This window comes from Ammodytes marinus (genome assembly GCF_949987685.1).
Source record: "Ammodytes marinus genome assembly, chromosome: 20".
Classification (NCBI taxonomy): domain Eukaryota; kingdom Metazoa; phylum Chordata; class Actinopteri; order Uranoscopiformes; family Ammodytidae; genus Ammodytes; species Ammodytes marinus.
In genome coordinates, this window is record NC_137224.1 from 9250712 (window position 1) to 9269796 (window position 19085).

General features: G+C 43.8%; 1 protein-coding gene across 13 annotated transcripts in view; it reads left to right on the forward strand.

The window, feature by feature from the left end:
- tcf7l2 (transcription factor 7 like 2) overlaps window positions 1–18129 on the forward strand; it is an 88006-nt gene extending 69877 nt beyond the window's left edge. For 2 of the 13 annotated variants that reach the window (XM_080049625.1, XM_080049637.1), the window contains 10 exons: window positions 1762–1894; window positions 4521–4623; window positions 5649–5735; window positions 9597–9737; window positions 10103–10268; window positions 10576–10683; window positions 11344–11407; window positions 12186–12236; window positions 13519–13591; window positions 16962–18129. In XM_080049625.1, coding sequence (XP_079905751.1) covers window positions 1762–1894; window positions 4521–4623; window positions 5649–5735; window positions 9597–9737; window positions 10103–10268; window positions 10576–10683; window positions 11344–11407; window positions 12186–12236; window positions 13519–13591; window positions 16962–17439 — 1404 coding nt within the window. In that variant the 3' untranslated portion in view covers window positions 17440–18129. Of the gene's footprint in view, window positions 1–1761; window positions 1895–4520; window positions 4624–5648; window positions 5736–9596; window positions 9738–10102; window positions 10269–10575; window positions 10684–11343; window positions 11408–12185; window positions 12237–13518; window positions 13592–14186; window positions 14260–16961 lie in introns of all 13 variants that reach the window. The other 11 variants (XM_080049635.1, XM_080049628.1, XM_080049633.1 and 8 more) reach the window with 10 other exon arrangements.
- Window positions 18130–19085: the final 956 nt, after the last annotated feature.

Consider the following 19085-nt stretch of genomic DNA (forward strand, 5'->3'; position numbering starts at 1 on the left):
TAGATGTGCAGATACGAGGAGATTCAGGAGCCCCCCAAACAACAATGTAGTGCCTCGGTTTGTGTGTCTTTCTAACGAACCCCATTCCACCTATACCGTCCCCTCTACACACACACACACACACACACACACACACACACCCCTAGCCCCTCTCTCATTCTCTCTCTCCTCAGCAGCCTTTTCAGCTCAGGGCTGTGAATGAGTCCCAGGAGTCTCTCGGCCTCCCTGGAGTTCTGCTGGGGTTCATTAATCTTTCATTGGGACCATGGCAATAGGGAATGCCTCCCTCCCTCCCTCCCTCCCTCCCCCACTATACTGCCGCTACAGAATAAAGGTCTGGATGGCCAGGCTTGTGCAGACCATACATACGGACAGCTTTCACTTCCAAACTGAACATTTTGCACGGGGCTCTGAAGGGGGTACTGTTGGGTGTATTAGGGCCCTGGCATAGGCTCGATATGAACTAGATTGGTTTGCAGCGTTAAGATCTGCAAACATTTGTTTCTCTCTGGGCTTTGCATTTGTATTGTCAATGCGCAACGGGTAATTGCTCGTCTCATGTATGTGTGTGCCCCTCTACCAACATCTAGTCCCATTAATGCTTTTCAAAGTCAGTTGGAAATGTGCCACTGTAGAGGAGTTTTTTTTTTTTTTGCATGAGTTAAAGTCGCTAATGAGGTTGTGTGGCCTATGAGAGAGCAGCTTGAACACACACACACACACACACACACACACACACACACAAGCAGCTTGGAGTCTGACTCCTCTCCCCCTCAACATATCATCCATGTTATGATAAGCCTGATTAGTGCTGCTTCTTTGACTGCTGAGGGCAGGATAAGGATGTGTGGGTAAAGAGGCGAGAGCAGCCTCCTCCACCGGCCTAATCTACAGCAGAGCCCTAATCTGGTTATCTTGTGGTCTTTGGGACTGTGTGTATTAGTGTCTGGTCGGGGGGGACTGTGTGTGTGTGTATTAGTGTCTATCTCGGCCTGGGCCCGATGATGAGGGGCTGAGCTCCGGTTAACACAGGGGCCCGACGGCAGCACACCCCTAAAGCTCCACTGTAATCTTTGGGTAATTGAAAAAAAAGGGGGCCTGCATCACTTAGGAGCACAAAGAGAAGATTACATAGCTAAAACTAATTTGGCAAAAATGCAGAAATGGATTTTCAGCCCCCACCTCCTCTCACTCCTTACCCTTTTATTACAATCTACCCCCCTCCACACCCTCCATGTGCCGAGCCCCGGGGGGAATAGACCAGAGGAAGAGAGGAGACCGGGGGAGCAAGGGAGGGAGGAGAGCCTAGCGGAGCCTGCTAGCTCTTGACTGCAGCTGCTAATGACTGTGGATTTACACGTGCCGCCTTGATTTCGTGGTTTACAGATGATCGATTACTTCACTGCAACTGTGGTTAAAAAAAAGTGCCTCATCACACATCAGACCCAAATGTAAACTGGCAACCCCCCAAGCCCTCTTAGATTGTGTTACCCAATTCCAGGGTGACACCGCAGAAGTGTTTTTAATTACCAACCACACTTATTTTCGCTGTGGTTTGGGCGGTTTGGCGCCTTCGAGAGTAGCCAGAATTTGATAGCTCTTCTTCTCCCCGAGAGCCTTCAGACCAAAGTTGTAATTCTGTGGCAAGCGCCTGAAATTCTTAACCCCCCCCCCCCCCTATATTCCAAATATTAAAACCTGGCCTTTTTTCTTCTTTCTTTCCCTCCCTCCCTCTCTCTCTCTCTTTCTCCTTTCTCTCAGTCTAATAAGGTTCCAGTGGTACAGCACCCTCACCATGTGCACCCTCTCACACCTCTGATCACCTACAGCAATGAGCACTTCACACCGGGGAATCCCCCACCTCACCTACAGACAGACGTGGATCCCAAAACAGGTGAAATCTTTTTTTTTTGTCTTCTGTAAATAAGCAACATGTCACCCATTTCCTGCTTGAAAACACAGAAAGAATAACACAGCCACAGACTGTGTTTTGAAGGTGTCACATCTCCCAACATGTTTTGAAAGAATCTTTAAAACGTCTCAGAAGTTGGGAAATGCCACATAAGCAGCTCTCTCTCTAGATAACACACTTCACCTCTTGGAAGCTGTTTGCACTGATCGGTGTGTAAATGTTTTATTATGCCCTGCCAACATGCCTCACATATTCGGGCCTGTGTTTGTCTTGGCGGCGTCTGTCTGTCTGTAGACACGTTGTTGTAAAAACAATTTGAGATTAAAAACATAATCCTAATGTCATGTTTACAATGCAGGTATTCTGTAGACTAGACAGTATTGTTTAAACTACTGTCCTATTTATTTAATATCGTCACCACCCGCCCATATATTACGTGAACAAGTATTATGTAGGAGAAATGCTTATTTAACGACCTCAGACACACACAGACTGTCAGACTGTGACAGTTATGGCGGGGACAAAGTCATCGTCAGCTGAACTGCTGCTCTCATCTGTTACTGATTGATTCAGCTATCGGGCTCATGAGCGTGGTTTGGCATTGGGCGGAGAGTGGCCTTAACGTTTTGCGAACAAGGCCCTCTGAACGGTGGCTCATAAACCTCTCGTATAACACGCAATCCAGCAAACAACCACGACTCCTCATGACCGCGGTTCCACTTTGCCAAGACCTTTTAAACAAGACGGCCACTGTAGTCAAGAGGCTCTCCCATTTACCATCCCAGAGGAGGCGGTCAGCAGCACACATGGCTGTCTGTTTGGGAATGATGTCTTCAAGCAAGCGCATACAGAACTTCAAAATGGAAGAAGATGTGACCCTTGCACTTGGATTCATGCAGGTTTTTTTATATCGATGATCAAATCCGTAGCCAGTGTAGTTAGGTCTTTACAGCCTGTTGATCCTGCAGATTTCGGTTTCCACGTCCGCACATCCCTCTCCCACAAACCATTGAGTGCACGTTTTCTGTTGACCGTCATTCAGTCCGTCCTTTTCAGGTTAATGTGTACTCCACAAGGTGAAATCATTTTGTGCTTTCCATCTGATCTCTGGCGGATTCAGTCCATGTTTTAGCTCATAATGTTCCCTTATTATGATGGTCCTTTTACAAAGGGGAAATAATGTGCCAGCTGCTGTCTAATGTAGTGCTTAATGGGGCTGCTTAATTGGGCTTAGTGTTTAATTAATTAATGAGCGATATTAGGTCTTCAGCGCTGGGTGGCGATGGGATAATGTTCACAAGGCTTTTCCGTTCTAATAGAACTTGCCTTAGTTAGAATGGGATTCCGCTCATACACACATACACAGGGCTGCACAGCACATTGTGAATCCCTCTCGTGAGTCAGTTTCCTGGATAATCTGAATCAGCTGCAGCAGACTTTTGGGTGTAACCGCCAACACCGTCCAAGACCCCGGTTTGCTAAAGACTGATCTGGCTCCGTCTTCGGCCCGAGTTTTCACAGGTCAAAATATCCCAAGCAGCAGCTGCGCAAGGCAAGCCAGCTGTGTGGAAGGAGCACACACCAGCCAAAACTAAAGTCCCCCCCCCTGCTTCCAGGGCTACTGAGCACACACACCTCCTTGCTGTTTTTTTTTTTTTTTTTTTTTAACACGTCTAGTTTTCCCTATTTCAAGTTTGTCATGAAAAGGAAAAAAGTTATTTTTACACCCCTTCCGTGTACGAGACCTTTTTCAAGGCGTTCATTCAGGGCAGCTTGTCGATGCAGCTTCTTCTTCGCCTGTCAGCTGCCACGGAAAAGTAAAGGCAACACCGTGAGCGCTGGCTGTGATTGCTTGGCGGCGCCCTCACAAGAGCTGTCCTCAAATCGGACATCTTTGTCACCGTTCTGCAGAAGAAGGGGGATTACGAACAAAATTGGCTGCTGTTTTTATGTTAAATCTGAGGATCGTTTAGACAAATGGAGACCCAAAAAAGATCCAATACACACAATGCGTTTCACAGTGTCATTAGCTGTTATTGGCCATTTTTCCCAAATCATAATAAGCAGACATATGGACTCACACTAAAAAAAATAACATTAATAGTGGTTTATTTATGTATAATATCAGTTAAAATCCATATCCATCCTGCCAGTGTAAATCAACCTGACTCGACCTGTAGCCCTGTATTAGCAGCTGCTTGATCACAGAGACGCCTTTTAATTATATTGTTGTGTTTTGTTCACTTCTAAACCTCCAGTCATTTAATATCATTAGTCTTCTGAATCAGTAGACAAATGTGACAAGAATCCTGTTGGTTTTTTCGTAGTTTTTTCTTTTTTTCTTCTCACCTCTCTCCCCTATGCCTCTTCCAACACATTGTGCCGCCGCCGCTGCCTCAAAGGCCTTTGATCAGGAAGTGTGATTTAGCAGTGTGTGTACATGCGAGCAACAAGCGCCTATACCTCCTCCTCTTCCACCCATCTGCACTCCTGTGATGTCTGCACCATTCACATGTGAAACTCTCGACAAAGAATGAATTCAGCACTGACAAAGATTTGCTTCTCTTCTCTCTGTCATCATCTTGTCTGTCCACCTCCTCTTCCACAGGAATCCCAAGGCCTCCACAACATCCAGACATATCTCCTTATTACCCGCTGTCACCTGGCGCCGTCGGCCAGATCCCCCATCCACTAGGATGGTTAGTACCACAGTAAGTAAAACATTTTTTTTCTTCTATTATCTGTCTACTGTATGCTATTGCATGAAAAGGCTAGCAACACCTACATATTGTAATGATCAAAAAGCATACAGTTTACATCAAGACAAATCATTAGAGAGAAAAAAACTGTTCTAACAGATATTAAACTTACATGTGTGAACAAGGTGGAGCAGGATATAAGTTTCTATGTACACACAGTCAATTATGGAAGCTGTCTCTGTCTCCTCTCTGAGTCCTCTAAAACTTCAACCAGATTCCTTCACTTTGTAATACACTCACTCCTGGACCACAACAGCTTCCTCGGGCCCTCTCGCCAACCTCAACTTGCTACTTTTGTGGCCAATACTATTTTGCATGTCTCTGTATGGTCCAATTAGAGTAATGAACCACGATTGCCCGTAATTTACCCACAATTCCACACGGGGGCTCTCCCCTGGTAACTCTTGTCAACACTTGTTAATATGACAAAAGGCTACAAATTAAGCTCTGTTAATTTAATGTTTTCTCACCGCGATCTAAATACCGAGAGAGGCCCCGAGCGCAGCCATGGCGCCCTTTGATTTTGCTGCACTTTATTTTGGTATAAATTTACATTCATTATTGTTTGTCTTTGAATGTGTAGACCTCAATTAGCGTGATGGCTCCATTAAAGGGACCCGCGCTTCGTCTTTAATTATCACAACAAAACACCTAGTTCCAGCTTGGGGAGGAACAGGGCCCCACTCTGTCGACACCGAAGCGAAGGGTTATGAAATTTAATTAGCCACTGCTATCAAGATTTGTGGCATTCAAATTGTTCAGAGTTTTCCTCCCTTTGATCCGCGCTCTGCAATCCCCTAGATTTTTGTCCTGATCAAATGAGAATAAAGAGGCCCACAGTGGGTAGAGGAGAGAGAGAGAGAGAGAGAGAGACAGAGAGAGAGAGAGAGACAGAGGACTTCACCTTCTCCTCTTCCATCAACCCTGTTCCTTTACCTTTTTCTTTTTGCCTTTCTTCTTTTCTTCCCCCTTCCCAGGCAAGGTCAACCTGTTTATCCAATCACAACAGGGGGTTTCAGACACCCCTACCCAACTGCGCTCACTGTCAATGCATCCATGTCAAGGTGAGTTGAGTCCTAGGTGCATTACACACACACACACACTGTCTCACTTACTCATACATTCATTTGTGTGTTTGTGTTGGCTGTGAGGGCAATGCACAAGCAACGCACACGCACAGACACGGCGAGCAGTGACTTCTCCCTTAAGGAAAGCGCACACTCCCCCCATCTCCCGTGTTCAAAAGGCCAATTCTCCAGTGTCTGCTCCAGCTAGCGTGCTCAAATATTAATTATATTTATAATTTCCCTAATGAGGCCCCTGAAGAACATTTACCCCTGTTGCATGTCAGGCGGATCTGCAAAATGAGCCGGGGCATGTCCTTGCTGTGAGTTTGAGCACAGTCAGTCTGATAAACAAACACGACTAAACACTTTAAAGGGGGGGACTAGATGAAAAGCTTTACGGGGGCCACCGACACTTGGCTAGTGCTTTGGTCCAGCCCATTAGGGTCCAGCTCAAGTGCTGCTGTGGACATTTAGTGCACCCATGGGGTGGGTGGGGGGGATGTGTATTTGTTGCCATCTTGTATACATGTGTATGTGTATGTGTTTGTCAGTTGGTGTTAAACTACTGACTGTTCCCATGAGGGACTCATATTCTCTATATTGTGTGGGGAAAAAAGGATACATTTTGCGTGACTAAAAAGCCCATCATTGTGGGTCTGTAGATACCCAAAAGAAAGAGAAAAAAAGCGACAACACAAAAACAAACAGCCTCCTCCTCCTCCCTCCCTCCCTCCCTCCCCTTTACACACCCTAGCAGCAGGGGACTTTAGACGGGGGCTGGTTTATAGTCTAGGGATGAGGCCAAGCTATAGTTTAATTACAGCCCTGATTGGTGAAAGCAGCTCCTGAGGGCGGCGTGTTTAGACCTCTGTGGCATTGATGGATCATTGTAGATGCAAGGCAGGGAGGAGTCTCAAGCGGGGAATTACATCTTTTTCAAGCACAGCCTTGAAAATAAGGAAAAAACAGAGTTTTGAAGTACATCCACAGTCTGGGTACAATTTTGTTTTTGCAGCTATTTTTCTTTGCTGTTTAACTGTCCCTTTTACCGATTATAAATATATATATGCATCAAATTTTTCTGATGCTACTAGTCTCAGCCGCCAAAGGGTCAGGCGGGCGGTGGGTCTGCCCAGACATCGGCATCTGGCAGCAGTACCCAGCCAACCCGGGCTTTATAAGTGACTGCTAATTTGGTCCCTTAATGACAGCCCCTACATTGTGATCATCTTATTTCCAGTGTAGATAATTGAATATACTGGCTGGGGTGTAGGGAGGGAGGGGGACTGGCCATGGGGAAGAGCTAATGCCCTGTGATGAGGCCCCTAATTGAATTAGTATAACTGAATAGATGGAGGGCTCTGGGAGCTCTCTGGAGAATGGGAGGGTTAAACACATCTCCAAAAAAATAAAAATCCCCCTAAACTCCCTCTTCATGCATACAAAAAAATCCTAAATTCTGACTGCGACAGAGAAGGGGGGGGGAATCAATTTGTTGACAAAATCTTGTAAAAACTCTAAGTCTAATTGTGTCAGAGAAATGGCAGAATCCTTGCATACATAGCCTTCAGCAAGTTTTTTTTTTTTTTTTTTTTCAAAGAATGGACCAGACTGTTGAGATAGCTCAAACGATTTGTAGGCAGTGTGCTGAGTGGAGGGAAACGGGAGAGAAAGAGACATCCTGGCCTTGTACTCTTGTCAGGAGCCGGTTTTCTTGGCAGGGAGCTTCGCTGCTTCGGTGTCAGTCCCCCTGTGCCGTAGCCGTAGCCCGGAACGAATTAGGATGCAGGGAAACGAGTGTGGTACCTCTTAGTCCTGCCATGTGCACCTTACACCTAGGTCCTGTTTAAAAATTCATTATTTTAGGACGCGGAAGGGGGAAAGAGCCAAGGAGAGTAGAGAGACAAAAGTGACACATGTGAAAGACATTATTTTTGATAATGGGGTTGGAGCCAGTGTAGGTCTCCCCTTATATTGTGTGTGTGCTCATGTGAGTGCGTGTGTATGTGACAGGTGGGAGGATGTGAAGGCCCCCTTTTGCCCCTCATGCTTAAGCCTGCCCTTTGATATGTTCCCCTCCGACATCCTGCTCTCTCTCTCTCTCTTTTCCACGGGAATGGGGGAGAAGAAGCGCAACGGCCCGATCATTATACATTAAACAGCTATGCAGGGGGGGGCTATACTGCTTCAGCATTGGCAATTAAATGGCACTGGCTGACACTGGGCTTGCTGACCCCCCTCCCCACCCCCGCCACAACACCGCCAGCCATTCTTACCTTTCAGATTGAGACGTAGGAGCCCCAGGGTTGGGGTAGGGGGGTCTCCTTCTCTGTGTTGGTTAAATTGGTCCAAGGCAAGATGATGATGAGCCCCGGATGATGGTGATGATGCCCCCGCGCTTCAAAGTGATGGCCGTCATGTTTAAACCATAACCTGGGCCATGCAATGGCAGCAGGGAGGAGGGGGGAGGGAGGGAGGGAGGGAGGGGATAGCGAAGGAGCGTGGAGGTGGTGAGGGGACAGGGAGGAGTAGAGAAGAAGAAGCAGAAGAAGAGGAGAAAAAATAGATCTTGGAAAAGAGGAAATTTTAAGTGCACAGAGAGAGAGAGAGAGAAGAAGAAGGGAGGGCGAACAGGGAGAGAGAGAGGGAGAGAGGAAATGGAGAGTGAGCGAAAGAAAATGCAGTAGCAGCCCCCTAATGATGGGCGATATGCAGCCACTGCTGCCGAGCCGAGCTCCCCCATCAACGGATGACATGGCACAAACACCAATGTGTCAGTGATGAAGGGAGAAGAGGGGAAAAGGAGAAAAAGAGAGAGAAAAAGAGTTTGAGGGGGGAGCAACACTGGCACTCCCCTGAGATGGCCTCCAACAGAAACTAGTTGTTCCTGGCGAGTTTATCCTCATCATTATATTCTGGCTCGGAGCCATGCAGCCAGACACAGCCCGGATAATGAGCTGCTTTAAAAAAAAAAAAAAAAAAAAAAAAAAAAGAAGATTTATTCCTCCTTTTTTTCTCTCCTTCATCCTCTTCTCTTCTCTTAAATTTGTGTGTGGTCACGTGGAAGCGAGGGCGCCCGCGCTGTAAACATACAAATGCAGATAGACGTGCACACCTTCAAATAATCTGACACAAATAATTAGTGTCATACATACCGCTGGCACAGTATAGCAGTGTCTTGTGGCTGCTTTTGGGCCAGTGAAACCATTTCATAAATAAGGGGCTCTTTTTTGTGTGTGTGGCTTCGATATGTGGAGCGGCTGGAGATGACGAAATGGTGATAGGAGTGCAGAGGGATGAAGATAAAAATATCAGTGCGGCTGCTGCTGACTGTGCTGAATTGGCAGAAAAAGAATGGGAGGAAGCAAATAGAGACCCAGGGCACTCTTGGTAGAGATTATCAATTTCAATAAGGTTGTGATAGAATGAATAAAAAACGCAATTCAAGAGATGTATCCTTGTGCAATTGCACTCACTTATTGCCACACAATATAGCCTCCTTTAAATCACATGTTACTGATGTTCGATCATGATTTGCTGTAATACCTTTGTGTGAAGTGTTCCGGGCTGGATTCATTTTGAATAGTAAAAAGCTACACTTCTTGTTTGTCAAAAATAAATATACAGCAGAATCAGCCTTGGACATTTTCACGTGGATGTTTGTATGTGAATGTATGTCTTATTCTTGTGACTAAAGAAGGCCAATTCCATTTCTATGATATAAACCAATAAAGCACTACTTTGCACTTTGACCAGTCTCTCAAAGATGGGAATGGAATTTGGCCCCTTTTTTAGTCCTGTGTAAACATGTGCTCCATCATCTCATTTCACCCGTGTCCATTCTGACCATTTACACAGTCTTCTGTCCTCCAGGTTCCCCCCACACATGTTGCCCCCCCACCACAATTTGCACGCCACGGGCATCCCACACCCAGCCATCGTCACATCCAACGTCAAGCAGGAATCCTCCCACAGTGACATCAGCTCTCTCAACAGCTCGTGAGTAGACTTTTCCCCTCGCCTAAAACCACGTATTAAAGGTGCTCCGAGGAACTTTCAGTCTCTGTTCATTCTTGCACACCCTTTGGACAAAAGCGGTAGTGTTTTGACTACGCTAGCTGTAGTTCCCTGGTGAGGGTACCCATGACAATGGCATTAAGAAAAACGATATAAAAATAGCATTCTTCACTGATGGTCTCGTTTGCTGTTACATGTCATTTATGATCATCAGAGGGAAATATGAGACTGTTTCAGAAATATTTCAAAGTTCCTCGTAGCATCTTTTAAATCTTTTAAATCTTAGAAATCGAGTGGTCGGTTGACTCTTGCTAACCTTTGTCCCGCCTCCTCTGGTCCTCCAACAGGAAACAACAGTCAGACGCTAAGAAGGAAGAGGAGAAGAAGAAGCAGGTGCACATAAAGAAGCCCCTGAATGCCTTCATGCTCTACATGAAGGAGATGCGGGCCAAGGTGGTGGCCGAGTGCACACTGAAGGAAAGTGCTGCCATCAACCAGATCCTGGGGCGAAGGGTAAGGCTGTTAACTGATCCACCAGACACACACCAACACTGGAATGGTCAAAGTGAAGGGCTTATCACATTGGTTCTCAATCACCGGTGCCCACAGCTTTGCTCATTCTAATCTTAAGTATGGGCTTGATTACACAGACGATTAGAAATAGAAGACGATGATTGCAAAGTTAAAAGATTAAAAGGTTTTAATGTTGACCCCGATGGCCCCAGTGTTTGACGATTTAGGTCTAGTTCACAAAGTTCCCACCTCTATTTTTTTTCTGTTTATGTTGAAAATCTTTCTATGTCTTATTTTTTTTTTTCAGTGGCACGCCCTAACGCGGGAGGAGCAGGCCAAGTACTATGAGCTGGCCAGGAAAGAGAGACAGCTCCACATGCAGCTGTACCCAGGCTGGTCAGCACGAGACAACTATGTAAGTTTTTAAGTTTACAAGTCGTAACAGTCGGCTTCTTTTCTCCCCCTCACTAGGTTACAGGGACCAGAACCAGTCCTTTTTCTTTTTCAATTGTTTTCCTCTCATCTAGCCTGAGGGATCACTTTCTTGCTGTAATTTGCCTTTGACCTTAGCCCATCTGCTCCCTATGACACGAAGGGAGTATTTGTAACAAAATCCGACAATAATTTTTGTTCATAATATGAATCTGCTGTGAATTTTTTTGCGCCCTATAGACACTAGCTTCTGAAACAAAAGCGAACCAGATTCTCATTATTTTTGTCCAGTTTTGGGGCATCAAGCTGACCAATGGGAGCAGCCTTAGAGAAATCTGTCTTCCGAAAACGCAGAAGCTCGTCAAGACGTATAGATGTTCACAGAGCAGAGAGAAAAAATAAGACAAAAGATTACAGTGGAAGGGGGGGGGGGGGGGAGAAAAGAAAAGAGCAGAAAAAGACTAGGAGAATTGTGTTCTGGCCTGCAGTGGCTGTTACAAACCAGAGGGCAGAGACAAGAATGAATGAATAAATAAGTAAACACAAAAAGATGAGTCCTATTCTCTGTTTCATGTTTTGGGCATTCTGCAATATAATAACTAAGGTTCCTGTCTGTGTCTATTTTTTTCTTTCTATTTTTTTGGCGGCTAACCAACAGGGGAAAAGGAAGAAGAGAAAAAGGGAAAAGCAGCAAGCAGAGAGCAATGGTAAGTGAGCAGCAATTATCTCTCATATTAGAAGAGGCCCATCATGTGTCAGGCAGATGTGACATCTTGCAAGATAAAAGTCGAGCTAGTTTTTTTCTAGTGTTATGTTTCTTTTGTGTGTGTGTGTGTTATTTTGCCTGGCTTTAAAAAAAAATTGTGGTAAAGTTATGCTACCCAATGCAATATTTAAACTGTAGAGTTGCTTGTAATGTCCCCCCTCCCCTTTCCCATTTTCCCCTAGCCTTCCCCAGCTAATACCAACTGAATATGCATGACCCCCCCCCCACCTCAGCTCCCCTCTTGACACCCCCCCCCCCCCCTCCCTCCCCTCCTCCTCCCCAGTTTGCCCCTTAGCGTTCTGGTATTGTGATATGTATGTTTTGAGAATGTGAAGTTGAAGCATCGTGAGAGCCATTAACTTTGCTAGTGTTGTGTGCGTGGCCCCGTTTTATAATGCCTGTGCCCTGCAGATAGACTGCACTACTGTACTGTGTGTGCGTGTGTGTGTGTGTGCCTGTGTGTGCTTGCTGAGCTACCCCTTGCCTGCTTTTCATGCATGCTTTTATATCAACATGATTCAAATTAAAAAAATCACTTACATCTTAAAATTAAGGAGGTTTGCTAATTCTATGATTGATCCATTATATTATATTCTCATGATTCATATTCTTCTCATCGTACTGTGAGGTAGCAATGGCGACTTGATGTCATGTATTTTGCGCTCATTTGGTGACGGATTTCTTCTTGAAGGCCTCTCTATCTGTTCTTTTTTTTTCAGAACACAGAGAATATTTTCCAAACCCTTGCCTTTCACTCCCTCCGATTACAGGTGCTAATGTCATTTTGAGTATTAAATTACTAACTTCTTCTTTTTATTATTATTATTATTATTATTATTATTATTATTATTATTATTATTATTATTATTATTATTATTATTATTATTATTATTATTATTATTATTATTATTAATGTATATTTATTTATCAATGAATGTGCAATATGAGTCAGGAATAAGATAAAATTCTATACTTTTAAATATGCTCTATTTGCTTTGTATGCTGCTTTCTTTTTTTCAAATGTTGCTAATGTTTATTTTCGACTTTCAAGTGAGATTATACTTCATGCTATTTACCTCCATTTACTCATGTTTAATATTTAGTTTAGAGCATATTCTGTACTTTGGCATAATCACCATGCAAATGTGCTTAGAGGAGCTGATTATAAAACAGATTAGTCTATCATGTGGAGTGTATGAGCTGAAAGATGTGATGTCAGGGTAAACCTCCTTAATCTATATGCTTCAGTAGCCTTTCCTATAGGCCAGCATGAGTTTGGCCAAGTCCCTCTATAAATCTGCCTCTATACTCAGACCTGGACTCAAACACTGCACCACAATATTCTGCAGTCACTCGGCTCTACTTCTGATAACGCCATAGTTATTGGGTAGAGCTAGAAAGTGACTGGCAGCTTTTTCTGCCACATACAGCGCAGTGTTGATAGAAAAAATAAATAAAAAATTGTCCAAAACGTGTTTGATGCCAGGTCTAAGAAGTAGATTCCCTCTTCAGTAGGGTTCAAGCCTTTTAAATACTCTTCCCCCATTGGCTAGGGCTAGTAGTCTGCCACTGCTGATGCCTAGTTCTACCACGCTGACCCTGCATTCTTTAAAAAAACATAGTGTATCGATAACATCTAGTAGTAAATTAATCTAATCTGCATTTGCTCCGACTAAACAAGCACTTGTTATAGCTTTAACTCAACTCAGAATTTTAGATGACATGACTAAAAAGCGATTGTTTCTATATCACTTTGATAATTTGCATGCGCTTTGATTTTTTTTTCTTACTAATGTCTGAAACACACTAATTGTGTTCAGTGCTGTCTTTTGAGAATGGCTTTATTAAAGGATGTTTTTTTTTCTCGGGATGGGGATTTCTACTTTTTCTGCAATGACCCACTGCCAAGCTTCATAGATTCACTGTTACCTTGTTTTTTTTCTCCTCATTTCTCTCCTCCCTTTTTAAATTTCTGTTCCTTATGGTTTTTGGTTTTGGTTCTCTTCCTCCTCTGTGCTGGCGCTTCCCCCCTCCTCCCTGTTGCGACATCAGACCTGAGCGCTCCTAAGAAGTGCAGAGCGCGCTTTGGGCTCGACCAACAGAATAACTGGTGTGGCCCGTGCAGGTGTGTATGGTGTGGGCTTGCACCGGCCGGGGCCAGGTGCAGGCTGGGTAATAAACTGTAACACTGGGACTTCCTCCTCCTCTTTTTTCGCTCTTCCGCTGCCGCTTCCCTGTTTCCCTTCCTCTTCTCTTCCCTTTCCTCTTGTCAGTGTCGCCCAAGCTATTGTGACCTCTCAGCTTCCTCCAGCCACGCCCTGCCGGTCTATCTCTAGGCTCCTATTATTTGATTTTTTTTGTATGGGAAGAACGGTATTATTAACAGCATATGCCATATGAGTGTTTGTATGAATGGTGTCTGTGCGCGTGTGCTGATGAAGAAGAAAAAAAAACTTTCTGGGGTTACGTTGCAGGATGTACATTACAATAAGCCTCACTGAGATTTGGTCAGAAATCCTTAAACTGGCAGGTCGGGGCTTGGAGGATCTGGAGGGTTGATGGCTTGGTCAATAATGGAGGACATCCCAGTGTTGCCAGCCTAAACCTAAGCCCTGGCTATATGTTTTTTTGTCTGTGCAATGACGTGTCCATTTTCTTTCTTTTTTTGTCTTTTTTTTTGTCTATATGTTTGTGTTTGTGTCTACCTCTTTGGCTAACAGATGCAAATACCCCAAAGAAGTGTCGTGCCTTGTTCGGGCTTGACCAGCTGAGTTTATGGTGCAAACCATGCAGGTATAACTGCTGTAGAAACCAATGGGAGGAAGACATCCATAATGAGCAGCTTTCTTCTTCTAGATAATTTGCTCAGATATCTCTCTTAAAAAAAATAAAAAAGTTTCCATCGGTGCGGCTACAGATGGCAAACTACTCTGCTCCTTTTCCTCACAGAGGAGCTTCCTGCTATAAAATCCCTCACAGCAAGTTTTCCTAATTGAACTCAGTTCAAGCCCACTGGCAGAAAATGGATTTCTAAATAAGATTACTAAATATTTGATGTCAAACCAAACATCTTGCTGCCAGATCACAGCTTTCTTAATGTAATTTGGAACAACGTTTTCTCACAATCTTCACTTGTTACGGATAGAAATCCATTTTCTCTCCAGGCTGTGGATAATTCTCTCCCATCTTAACTGTCATGTTTGTTCTAATTGGCGTCCTCTGAATAACAATGTTATGCTTACAAATTTAGCCCTGCTTTCTCTTGAGGGCCTGCTCAGTGACACTCTTTTCTGTGCCCTCTTCCTCCTCTTTCTCCACCTCTTCTTCCTCCAAACTCCTCTTCAATAACCCTTACTTAGTCCCTACCTGTTGTCTTTCTGTTCTGACACAAGCAGTCTTTGAATTGGGAATATTTTCATGGTAGGTATTTGTTTCTGCTAAGTAATACCCTTCTATGTGTCTGGCTTGCACCACATCCTGCCCCACTCTTTTCCTGACACGGTTCTTCCAACAGCACCCATCACAACACATTGTGTTCTTTCTGTTACCATGGCATTTCATTTGTTTTAATTATTATCTATGTGGGTCGGCTCCAAATTGAAATTTAGTCAGATGAATTTTGAGGTCATGCTGAGCACTTGATAAGCCTATTTCAAAGGATGTATTAGTTTTTTGTCAAACAATAAGTACGACGACAAAACCACCCACCTCTGCTTGGTTTCCACTTGGCCCTTTTACTTCCCCTTTCAAGCCCACTCAAGTTATTTAAAAAAGTAAAAATAAATAGTGCATTATTCCTTAAACAATCATAGCAGATCAGGAGACTGGAAATGTGCGAAAATTCGGTTTTCCTTTCAGGAGCCGAGAGGTTAAAAGTCCTCTCTGGGCTCCATTTCCTAAAAGATGCATCTGGTGTAATTTCCCCCGAGGCGGAGAAATCAATAGCATACACGAGCACATACTATGAATCGATATGTCTGTTAAAAAATGGATATTAGCTCATTTGTTGCGGTTTGACAGACAGTTATCCAGAGTGAGACGCGCATGTAGTGGCAAAATGATCCCTTTTTACGGCCGGTCGATAGCTCCGCACCACCCAGCCTGCCAGTGCTGCTACAGTATCAGTGCAGAATGCCTAAAAGCCTCAACCCCACTCTTTTCTTGTGTTTCTATACTGTCCAGTGTTGTGTGCCGAGCTCATCGGTTAATGCATGCCTGTCTTTCACCCAAAGCATGCTATCATATCAAGGTTGTTCGTGATTCGTTGACGTCCCTCTTCCTTTTTATCATTGTCATTGATCTGCTCTCGCCGTCTTAGATTTTGGAATTTTTGGAAATTCTGAGTTTTGATTCGACATCTGTTCTTTAAACCTTAGATTACATTATCCTTTATTGTCATTACATATTAATACAACAACATTTAGTTTGTGCAAACCGAGGGACAGCTTAGAAGCAACAAAAAATCAGCCCCTACATGTATATGTTGTAATTCTTAGGAACTATATTAGTTATCTATACGTTCTAAAAAGCCTCAATGTTTCTTTCTTATTTTAACCTACTTCATGTCCCTGTGAGTCTTAAACACTAATACTCAGAGGCCCTTCAGGCGTCCTTGTGATAGAATGGAGGGGTCACTGCAAGGGTCAGGGTAAAGATGAGGTGGGCAGAGATTCCCCCTTAACCAAATCTAAAGCACAACAGAGTCACCACAGATAAATTCAACAATCCCCTAACTCTCCCAACTCCCCCTTCCATCCCCTTCCCAACTCAGTGCAACGCGGCCTGGCCTCAGGACTAGGCAGGAAGAGTGGGGGAAGAGTGGGGGTCCCGACCCTAGGCAGAAATACAAACCTGATGCCTTGACCCCTGCTCACGCACACACACTTGTGTCTGTGGGGCAAAGTGGATCGTGTTGACTTTTTTTTTGCGCCCTCGTATCCAAACTCGATCCCCCTTGGGACAGAAAAGAGAACAGAGCCAGATAGAGGTAGAGCAGAGAGAGAGAGAGAGAGAGAGAGAGGCAGGTCCAGTAAACAGGCTGATCCCCCGGCTGTAGCCCTGACAGTAAGAGAGGCTGAGTTTACGTCCAGAGAGCAACCATTGCTACATCCAATTTGATTAATTTGGTCCTCACATCATCATCATCATCATCATCATCATCATCATCATCATCATCATCATCATCATCACCATCTCTGTGTGCTTCTTCATATCCCTGCTGCTTCTTTACCTGTGATCTTTCCTTCATGTCTGTCCTGTCTGGTGGTTTAGTATTTTCAAAAGAGTTGACTGTCATTTTAAGCTTTCTTTCTTCTTAGCACAAGGCTACTTAAATGCACCTGTAAAATGTTACATGTTACGTTAATACAACAAAAAAAAGTATAAAAAAATAAAAATAAAAGGTGCACTTAAGCTAGCCAAAAGGTGCTAAGAGGGCGACGGGGCTCCAAAGATGTGATGCTTAAACACCTCTCACCTTTTTCTCCCCCCCGCAGGAGAAAAAAAAAGTGCATTCGCTACATCCAAGGTGAAGGCAGCTGTGCCAGTCCTCCCTCTACGGACGGAAGCTTACTCGACTCCCCCCCCTCCTCCCCCTCCTCCTCCGTGGCGCCCTCCCCGTCCTCCTCCTCAAAAGAGTCCAAACCTCAGACTGAACAAATGCAACCTCTCTCACTGACTATGAAACCGGCCCACCAGCCACTCCTCCACCACCCGCACCTCCTGGCCGGGCCCCCGCCATCTTTGGTCCAGCTGGGTAATCACTCGGCTGTCGTCGCGGCAGCAGCAGCAGCAGCTGCCGGCAAAAGCTCCTCTTCTCACAACGGAGGCAACGTCTCGTCCTCGCGGCTCCCGGGCTCCTCCGTGTTGTCCTCGATGGCCCGGCCCTCGCCGTTGTTGTGTCATTCCCACTCACTCCTCTCCTCGTCCGCGGGCCCTCAGCCTCTGTCGCTAGTGACCAAGTCTATAGAATAGTCTACCCTATTCTTCTTCTTCTTCTTCTTCTCCTCCTCTTGTTTTTTCTAGCTCTGCACACGAACACCTTTCTATAGGGCCCTCACTCTGCTATATTTCAGTTGCCGTCATCAGTTCTTTTTTTTCTTTTTTTTTCAATGTTGTGTTTCTGTGCCATAAGGCTTTGAAATATTTAGTTTTTTGTTTTATTAAAAAGTTCATTGGTCAATATTTGACCCGTCATTATCGAAAAAAGAAAAAAAATTATTATTATAAAGAAATGATACAATGAGCTGTAGTATAGCTTTGTGAATCTGCCAAAATTTTTATGGGTTTTGTTTTGTCTTTTTTTTTTTTGTAGTGTTCAACAGTGCAAACAGAAAAAAATATTTAGTTCAACTCCAAATGTTTAAAAGACAGATATAAAAAGGTAGGCTAGATTATTCAATGAGCCCTTTTCTTGAAAGAGTTGGTTCTCCTTCTTTATTTGTATTAAATACGAGCTTGCGAACCAATCATTTTGACATCAGTTCAAACTCTAGGAGGGCATGAGGCTAGTGGTGACACCTCTCTGAGGAACAACTTTAATTGTGATGTTACTTGTTCTTGTTTAAATGTACAGAATAATGGGGAGGGGGGATTACTGTGTTAAATATGCATTCTTCCACTGCGTTGTCTTTTTTTTCTTTGTTGTTTACCTGCGGGGTGGAGTCAGGCAAGTTGGGTGGGCTTTGAGGGGAGGTCGGGGTGGGAGGGTTGAGGGTTATTAAATTCAAAATGTCACAACGCTAGGACCAGTAGTATTTATTGCTTTAGAGATTGCTTGTTGTATCTTGTATGTGTCTCTTTTTTGACTTTTTGTTTTGTTTCTTAATACATTGTAAAAATATTTTTTTCTTAAGGTAAGCGACTTATATATGAATAATCCATTTTTACAAGGAGGTTTTAAAAAGGCAAATCTTTTGTTATTGATTTCTTTCCTCGCTGAAAACCTGGATTCCACTCAGTGTACTGTGTAGATCTCATGAACAGAAGTATGCACAACTTCATTTCAAGAAATGCGTCTATAAGCCATTTTACAAAAAAGAAGAAAAAGAAAACTTGAAACAAGAGGCAGTGGGTACCGTGTCTTCAGTAGTTGGAAACGTGTCTAAAGCCCTTCTTTTTTATTGCACAGTCACATCTCTCAGACTGTAGATTCGTGTACAGATTTTCCGTGCCAAAATTTGTGATAATTTTCTCTGCCCCTCTAACCACGCTGTAGGGATCTCTTTTTGTTTTGTTTTGTTGTTGTTCGTTTTTTTTTTTTTTTTCAATGCCATTCTTTGCTGTGACGTTACATAGAATTGCTATGTATGTAGTATAAATGTTGCTATAACAAATGTGTTTGGTAGCAAATTGTCAAATATTAAAATTTAAACTTAATAAAAAGGCGGACATCATACTGTATAAACCCACAAGGGCCAAATTATGTATATTAGGAGGTTCATAAAAAAACTATTAAATACAAAAAAATACACAAACTGCCACTTTTAAGTACACTACTACATATAGGTAGATAGAAAAAATAGGCATGTTGATGTTGCAAGAGGCTGTAAAAAAAGCTACAAGAGAATCATCCACTCGGTGCCATTGTAGTTGACATGACGCGACTGTAATCTGTCGAT